We start from the raw sequence: 9,418 nt of genomic DNA, 5'->3' as shown, positions 1-9,418 counted from the left end.
TACGTGTCCAACCAGTCTTAGGACTGAAGACCTTATAATGATGAAGAACCTCATCCAACCCTAACCCGCTCTTACCTGTTTAAGTTACATAGAGTTTGGGTTGGGTTGGGGTTCCAATATTCGATTAATTGCTTATTATACTTATACACAAAATCGCCTGCTTATAAGGCAACATTGTGCAGATTACATGAAACAGGCACTAACATGTTTTCGGCGCATCATATGCAATACTATAGCCTTTAACAAGAAATAGAAACCAAAATTAGATAGATTATAACTTCTATATTATTAGAAAATATATTTGTGTAGGTAAACATGTCACAATTTAAATTACAATACTATTTAGTTAATGTATTATAAAAAAATTACATTTAGGACAGATATTAGTATTAAAAACAAATTATGTTTTACGTGATATTAGGAGACGTTCATTAATCAAGTGAGGTGTTTTTATTTTCTACCCCTCACGTTAAATTTATCCGTGCAAAAAAGGGAACATGAATTTAATAAACGTTTTTTACTATCTGTATATAATGATCTTTGAATTAAAATGTTGACCTGAGATTTTCAATGATCTCCGCCTCCTTTAAATGAGATTTGATAAGTTTTTGCTAGACCCATCATTTTAAGCTCACGTCATTAATGAATGCCCCCCTTACACACAATTAGTTACAGAATCAAATAAATATAATTTAGCGCTATGTAAATTCTGTAAATAACAAAGTAAATTTTACAAAGCACATTCTATAATTGTTTATTTGTTATTAAAAATATCATTCATCTTGTGTTATTTAAATAAATAATTCAATTATCTTATTGTACTTTTATCTTGAAGTTAGTAAAATAAACAGAGTATCTTTTATTAAACGAACTATAAAGGCGATATAGTTCACATGCCAAAAACAATCTGTCAGGATTGCCCACATTTTTCGATTTTAATTTGATTTTCAAGAGGCACGTATTTTGCCATACAACTTTTCAAGTTTTAGTCAATTACACCCACCCTCCGGTGAGTTTATGGAAAAGTTCCTCGTTCAGCGCTTGATTTGCTTCTTTTGATCTCATTGATAGAAATATGTATCCACCAATGAATTCATGAACAACCTTGCAATCCGCTGATAAACAACTGAATATGATATTTTCTTCTTCAAATTGAACCATCATATGTTTTACTTCCCAATTTACATTCCACGCCTAAAATAAACAATGTAATAAATAACAGGCAAAATTGAGTAGACAAGTTCATTGCTAGAAGCCAATTTAATGCCCGTACACAACCGTGGTTCAAATTAAAGTGGATTTTAAAACTAAGCTTAATTAATAATACGTAAGAAAGATAGAAAAATAGATATATAAAACTGAAGAACATGAAAAAGTTCGTAAGCTTAACAAACATATGTGCACTTAATCATTTTCACCGATGATTATGTACTTCCCACAAAAATTACGAGAATGAATTAAAAATAAATGAGCTTTTTTAAATTGCGCGCTAGATGTTGTGGACGCAGGAGGGTAACGTGGAAAGGATTCATAGGGTTGGCACATCAATTGTTGTGTAGAAATCACACCAATAATAAATTTAAAACTCGATTGTTCAATAAATTTTTGAGTAATTTTTTTACTCAATATTGCAATTAATTTTCAAAACTTATTTTTCATGTGAACTTTTAAAGTAAATTATTTTTTATTACTGATTTCTGAATAACGCTTTTGCAATTAATTTTTGAAAGTGACTTTTAATTTAGCAAACAATCCAAAAAGAAAGAGCGTATAGGTGCAACGGGTTCGTAGATTTAGATAAAGCTTCTGACAATATTAAATAGGAAAATATGTCAAAAATATACTAAATATTATATTGGCAATGTATTGCGAATTTTTATTACATCTAGTTAACACTTTCCAAAATTTGTTACTTATTTCAGTCACCTAGTATACAGGCCCATCCTTATTCGTGGATATTTAAATTCAGACAAATACATTATCGTTTTGAGACAGCAAATTATTCCTGCACTTCAAAGGCTTGATATCAATTTTAATGAAATTTGGTATCAAGAAGATGGTTGTATCGCTCATAATGCAATAACGGTTCGTACAACTTGTAACTATTTAGAAGTAACTCTCCATTTAATTATTCACATTAGTAGCTGGCCAGGTTCGATTAAATTGCACACTCTAGATTTATACCCAAATGATTTTTTCATTCGGGGATTCATCATCATACATATTAGAACACACTGGGATATTGTTTCGATTTGTGGTCTATTTGAAACCCTTATGAAGTAATTTTTAAGGATTTAACTTGTTATTATTTTTTATGAGAATTCTTGTCTATTTTCTTATATATACATCGTAAAGCCTTTCTACCAATAGGTGTAGGACAATGGTCTGCTGAAAACGTTAAACATTAATTCTGGTGATGATATTTGGTTCTATGGATATTAAATAATGCTATTGATTAGACTTCCCCATTTCTTCTTATCTTGCGCCAGCTCGTCCCCCCGGTCTAACGTCATATCTTTCTAACTTCGTATGTACATGTGTTCCTTAGTCTACCTCTCTTTTTCCTCTTTATTATCCTAGTTTCCCATACTTTCTTTACTTGACTCCCTCTATTCATTCTGCTCACATGTCCGAACCACCATATCTGCTTTTGCTTTATGTTTTGTATTCAACAAATTCCTAGTTTTTGCCGGATGTCAATGTTTCTTATTCTGTCTAGTCTTGTTACTCCTTCTTCGACATTTCTTTTACCCTATTAAAATTTCTGTTGAGGGCACCGAATACTGTAGCAGCTGATGTAATTCGTTCACTCTTGACAAATACTGATAACTCATGAATTCATCGATGATAGTATGTCCTGTTCTAACGATATTTCTACATACCTTATACATGCTTTTTATAACTTCTATTAATTTTCTCCTAATTTTTCTTTCGTAAACCTTAACCACAACGCTCAATACTTGTTATTCCCCTATAATTTTTGCAGTCCTTATTATTCCTTTTCTTAATTCAAGGTATAACTATGCCAATCACCCAGTCTTTTGGTATTCTTTTTAACTTTCCATATTTTAGAGTATAAATTTCTAATAAATAAGGTTCCCGTCTTTCCCAGTGCCTTTTTCACTTCACACCTAATGAAATCATACCATGTCGCTCTTACCTTTTTAATTTTATGTATAGCTTCCTCAATTTCGTCTATATCATTCACTTCTTGTTCTCCTTTTGTATATACTCGTTCTCGTCGAAGGTGCTCTTCCCGCTTATTTACACATAGTAACTGCTTAAAGTATTCCATCCACCTTTGTCGTATGTCGGTGTCAGTTGTTAACAGATTACCCTCTCTGTCCTTAATCTCTATTCCCATTCTTTTATAATCCTTGCGGAATGATTTTAGTATGTTGTAGAAGAGCTTCTGATTATCGTTTTTAGTGCTTTCTATTTTTCTATTACATTCGTCCCATGATCTTTGCTTTGCTTTCTTTTCTTTTACTAAGTCCTTGACTTTTTTTGTTGGTTCTTGTAGTCTTCGTATGCATTTTCTGTATTTTCTTGGAGATACTTCTTCCATTTCATCTTTTTACTTGGTTTATTATTTCATCTGACTACAACGCTGGTTGTTTCTTACTTTTGCCTATTTTTGAAACGTCACAGACCTTTTTTGCTGCTTGAATTGGGATGTTCTTGAATGCATTCCATAGATCTTCTATGCCATATTTTAGATATCTTTGTTTCTTCTTTGTATTTCAATGCAATATCGTTGTTGTTTAATTTATATACTCTGATTGAGTCATATTTTGGAGGGGCGGTGTCTGTTATCTTGTCTGTTCTATAATTTTCCCCACCAAGATACAGTGATCGCTATCAATTTCGGCGCCTCTTTTAACTTTCATATCTTTTACCATCGTTCTGATTTTGTTCCACTAGAATATAATCAGCAATTGATCTCTCGTTTCGCTTTTTACCTACGTTGTAAACTTGCGTATATCTTTATGCTGGTAAAAGGAATTTGCAACAAACATTGAATTTTTCCTGCAGAAATAAATTAGCCTATTATCGTTATTACTTCCTGCTTCCTCTCCATATTTTCGTACTATTTCACTCGACCATTTGTCAGCTTTTACAACCCTAGTATTTAAGTCCCCTGCTACTATTATTTTTACTTTATTACTTTATACTGCAACTACTAACTGATCCCAGAATTTGCCTTTATTATCCTCGTTCGGACCGTAGGCTACTATTAGAGTAATGCTGTTCTTATTATCTTCAAATTCTACTGAAAGGATTCTATCGTTAACGAATACCTTCCTTTTTACTTTTTTTATCCACTTTTCATTTATTAAGCATTCTACGTCTGATCTTGCTCTACTCCAAATATATTAACATATTGCCACGTTTTAATGCTACTTCCTCTTGCCCTTTTCTCTTCGTCTCGTTTACAAATTCTTCACATAGTTCTTCTTGCTTGTCACCGTTGTTTCTATACTCCCAGCCTCTAAATCAGTGGTTCTTAACCTTTTTAGGTCTGTTACCCTTATGACCTAACTAGGGTCACTGATTTTACCCCTCCTTCCAACGTTGAAGTCAAACAATACGTGTTAATACAAATACGTAGGCTTTATTAAACATAAAAACGATTGCACATAAAAAATTTAGATATTTTTACTCTAAATTACAGTTATAAGCTAGGAGTAAGTCGGCTAATTTCTAAAACTTATCCATGTCCGGGAAATATTTTTGCAGTGAGCTTTTATTACTGATGACAAATGCTGTACCACGGAATCTTCAAATTTAATCTTGTCAGCTTTATCGTTTTCCAGTTGCTCACAAACTTGTGAAAACATGGTCATATCGCCAATGTGAACTCTACGTTTGTATAGTTCCAATTTGCGAATAAAGCTTGCTACTTTGTTTTGCAATATTAAAATAATGGTCATATTTCCCTGTAGCGATAGCGTAGGTACACTTTGCGCGCTAGTCGGCGCTCAGACTTGTTATTTTGAAATTCGGCATTCGAGACAACCGGCTCATTGTCACCTCTCCGAAATACATGTTTTACGCCCGCGGGGGTAATAACCCCCAGGTTAGGAATCACGGCTCTAAATATTATATTCTGAATCTCTATTTCTTGAGTCATTTTCAATCCTGTCCGTCATCGTTCCGTCCGTAGTCCTTTGCCTTGTCAGTGTTTTGTCTGTGTACGTCCTTCCTTACATTCGTTTCATTAATAAATAATTTTTGGTACCCAACTGTAGCCTGGTTTCCCTTTTCTTTTTCTAATTTCGCTTTCAACCCTATCGCCCTTTGAATTTTTCTTTGTTGTTCTATGAGGTCGCTGTCTATGTACATTTTATTTTCTTTTAAAAATGAAATTTTTCTTTTTGTCTGCAGGATTTCAATTTTCTTCTAAGTTTTCTACTTATATCATCCATATATTGTCGTTAATTGTTTTTGTTGATTTTACTATTTTGTCGATTTTGAATATCTCCTTCATAAACTTCATTAGCGCTAATTTCGTCTCGACCTCGCTCTTGTTTTAATTAGTTCCTTAATTTTGTTCCTTGTTATCACTATATTATTAGCAAATATATCCTGGATATCTCCATGCCCGTTCTTTTCCTCTTGTTTGCTTCGTCGTCCGAAAGTTCTGAAGCACTGTCAAGTGTATATGGCATTTTTGTTGTTTTTCCTACCTTAGCCGGCTCAGACGGTCTATTTCTAGTCGACCTCTAGGAGAATATATGCCGCTCACAGGTTAACGCTCGCGTATTGAATTTCACTTCTATTATTGTTTTCTCATTTTTTTTCCTCACGTACACTAAACACACCTAGCACTAATTTCTTTATTTACTCACTTTTCACTTTATTTATGCTCGAAACCTTCCGAATTCAGATTTAATTTTGGAGCGAAATTCAACCAAATATGGCCACGTCAACTGTTTTCTTATAGCTATTGTTAAAATTTATTATTTATTTCTATGCGAAAAGTTTTCTGGGCTGATGGCCGTGATCTATTTAGATTTTCTCCACCGTAGTTGTGGACGAAATGTCAGTAGAAAATCCACAGTTCACCAGCCTGGAAAACATTTCACATATAATTAACGCCGACCGTGAAAGCCTACACTTACTTATTTTATGAGAAATTTATATATTGTTAATCAGAGAAAAACAACTTTACTTCACCTCAGACAACAAAAAACAGCGATGTCATTAGACTAAGAATTGGAAATGTTTTGTCAGACTAATAACTTATTCAATGAGTAGTACAGGCAAGGCTATCCAGTCAACCTGCTAACATATCAGCTACACATTTATTTTTAAAAATTACGCGATAAATTGTTTTTGGAATAATAAATTAGCTATAAATACTGTGCTGCAATGACTGTTCTAACTTAATATGCCTAATAGTAATAGTTTTTGCAAATAATTAAACAACATATTGGACCAAACTAATTTACACAATATTTGCATTGGATATAAAGCAATTCTTTTAAAGTACGAGGAGAAATCGAGCATGCTACAGTTCATACGTTTTATAAAATTTTGTCCAAAATCAAATGGATTTGTTTCTTTTTCATATTAAGTTATATTAGAAAACGAAAAAAAGCGCATGAATAACGAAATAGGAAATGCACTGAAAAGGAAAACTAATTTACCTACTTTTTTGTTACTTATTAAATAATCACAAATTCGGTAAAAATTTAAAATACCTTCATATTATTAAATCTCCAAGTTTTAAGGTGATCTCCATTATTAATATCCAGTTTCATGAGACGATTGTGAGCGACCCCTAAGAGTTCATCTTTTTTGCATCCCATAAATCTTACAACAAACAGTGTAACACCATATTCCGGTAATGATTGCCAAGCTTTTATATAATTTAGTTTTGCTTCTATTAAAGGCAGATGTTTCACATTTGCATGAGCTTCTAATATCTTATGAACTAGCTGAAATGAAATATATACCCACATTATAATTGTTTAAATTAAATGTTCTGTTTCATAGAATAAGCTTTCACAACTACATTCCTCTCCTTATACAATAACTTTTCAACTTTTCTTATTATTACAAATAAAACTCAAAGAATAAATAAAAATGAATAAACTGCGGAATATTAAAAGAATTTAAATTAACACTTGAAGCAAAATGATTCAACCAAAAGGACTTCCCTAAATATCACAATATATTGAAAAAACGCACACACATGCTTCGACCACTTGCATAATTTTTCTGGGTGTTGTGTATTTGGGGTAAGTTCTCTTAGTTTAATTATTTACTTTGCCACAATACCTTTAATAAATTTCTATTTTTAAGAAGCAATATGAATAATCATTCTTTCTGATGATCAATGTCACAATTTAAATAATAAATATGTATAACGTACATTAATAGCAAAACAAGAAATTAAACGAACACAAAATACATTTCACGTTCTTAAAAGCCTTTAAAAAAACTAATACTTGACAATCTTTATAAAATCAAGCAAAAATCTTCGGGTATTTCGTTTAGTAAAGAAGCATTACCTTTCCTTTTAACTTTCTCAGAAACCTAGGAGCAACAAAATCTTCTGGTTGAATATTATAACTGTTTGGGTCAACTGTAGGACTGTTGGTTGGTTTTTGCATTTGTAGAAAGTCAAGTATGGTTTTTACTTCCGAATTATAAGAACTATCAGCCAATGATCTTCCTTTAGATGCTAATCTGCAAGCAGCCATCCACTTAGCATACTGATGTTCCTATAAAAAAGCTAATTGAGATATAGCAATTCAAAGAGTTAGTTTTGCATACATCGTCACATCGAATGTATATTTCACACATTCCTTCTGAACTAGGCACTTCCAGTTTTATGCCAAATTTATTTTGACCGATATTTACATCAGGAGTTGCTTCACAGCCTTTCAGATTAATAGAATGAGCCGGCACACCATGATGTATCATTTCTTCCTTACTTTTGTACAAGTATAGATGCAGATCTTTACAAGTAAACCAATACTTCTTAAAGGCTTTCAAGGTGTACCTTTTAGGCCTATAAGAAAATAATATATTATATCTACTACCAGTCATTATTTTGAAAACTTCAATTTAGATCTTTGAAATGAATGTGATTGAGTTTAACAGTGTTGAATTATCATAAAAAATAATAACGTAGTAATTTACCAAATACATAGAAGTATTTCTTACAGATACTGTAAACTTATTAATTAGTACTGTATCGTATTTACACTTACTTCAAAAATCTGAGTTCATCACACAGTTCAGGCACTTGTGTTATGTCATTTTGAAAGGATATATTAGCACCTTCTAATGTGTTTTGCAAATCTGAAAGAGCTGCATCGATATCGTCTTCATTACCAGATTGAAAATTTCCATTTTCTGAAATGTGCTGTGGCTCAATGCCTTGTAAACTAATTTGTAACTGAAATAATAAAAATCATACAACACTAATAAAAATTGTTTATTAAAAAATAACTATTCAATGGGCTTAAGCATCCTTGATTGGATTGAATTGTTGATAATACTCTTAGGTCTGATCTTGTTCTAAGCATATAAAATAAAAACACACATTTACTTGTTATTTGCTACACTATAAAGAAAAAATGTTTCAACAAGTGTTTATTCAACTAGATAATTGTTTCGGCCTTACCTGCCATTATCAAGAGAAATTATGAGAGATGAATAACTAGACTAAGAAATGATCTTTTAAACTATAGGTACTTAAACTTAAATTAAAGGATGGGGATTATAGGACAGTTTAAATTTAAAATTTTATAATTATCGATCAGCAGTGTGTTATGTTTTTTCATCTTGTTAACAATCAAAATAAGAGATCGGTATATAGTCGAACCTGGTTAAGCGAAAACTGGATAAGTGAGCAACCTAAATAAACGACAAAAATAGTCAGGTCCCGTCATTTTTAGCCCCGAAAACCTCTATGAGTGACAGTGTGAGTACCACTTCTAGAGTGTCATTTTTCACTTCTAGACCTCTGTAAGTGACAGTTTCTTACTCAAAACCTCTGCAAACGAGACTGTTTACAATTACTAGACATCTGCAGCTTGTGCGCTTGATCCTACCTGCTCATGGTACTCATCCTCAGCATTTGGTTTCAGTTGATAACAATCATTGGAGAAAGTACATTTGACGTTGTTCCCTCACAATGTTGAAGCAAAAAATTAAAGTGATTTCATTTTTTACAAAATTTATGAAATTGAAAAACATATTCAAAATTGTAAAGAGGATACTCAGAAAAAATTAACTGATTTTTAAAAATAAATAAAATGAGTACCTATTCATCGCCAAATGTGTATATACTTATGTATTACGTATTTCTTAACGCTCTAGCACCATCTTTATGTTCGATTATTATTAACCTCTATAAATGAGAAAACTCTATTAGTGAGAATAATATTCGGGTCCCTTG

At 32.0% G+C, this 9,418-nt stretch overlaps 1 protein-coding gene across 1 annotated transcript in view; it reads right to left on the bottom strand.

Moving 5' to 3' along the window:
* Positions 1-320: 320 nt before the first annotated feature.
* The window catches only part of LOC108742995 (unc-112-related protein), a 13,926-nt gene continuing 4,828 nt past the window's right edge, over positions 321-9,418 (bottom strand). The window contains exons 4-8 of the mRNA XM_025978300.1: positions 8,226-8,413; positions 7,786-8,023; positions 7,521-7,733; positions 6,708-6,944; positions 321-1,194 (exon numbers count right to left, since the gene is read on the bottom strand). Coding sequence (XP_025834085.1) covers positions 994-1,194; positions 6,708-6,944; positions 7,521-7,733; positions 7,786-8,023; positions 8,226-8,413 — 1,077 coding nt within the window. The 3' untranslated portion in view covers positions 321-993. The remainder of the gene's footprint in view (positions 1,195-6,707; positions 6,945-7,520; positions 7,734-7,785; positions 8,024-8,225; positions 8,414-9,418) is intronic.

Source organism: Agrilus planipennis, unplaced genomic scaffold (assembly GCF_000699045.2).
Source record: "Agrilus planipennis isolate EAB-ADULT unplaced genomic scaffold, Apla_2.0 scaffold386, whole genome shotgun sequence".
In the NCBI taxonomy this organism is placed as follows: Eukaryota; Metazoa; Arthropoda; class Insecta; order Coleoptera; family Buprestidae; genus Agrilus; species Agrilus planipennis.
This window is presented reverse-complemented; position numbering and strand designations above follow the sequence as displayed.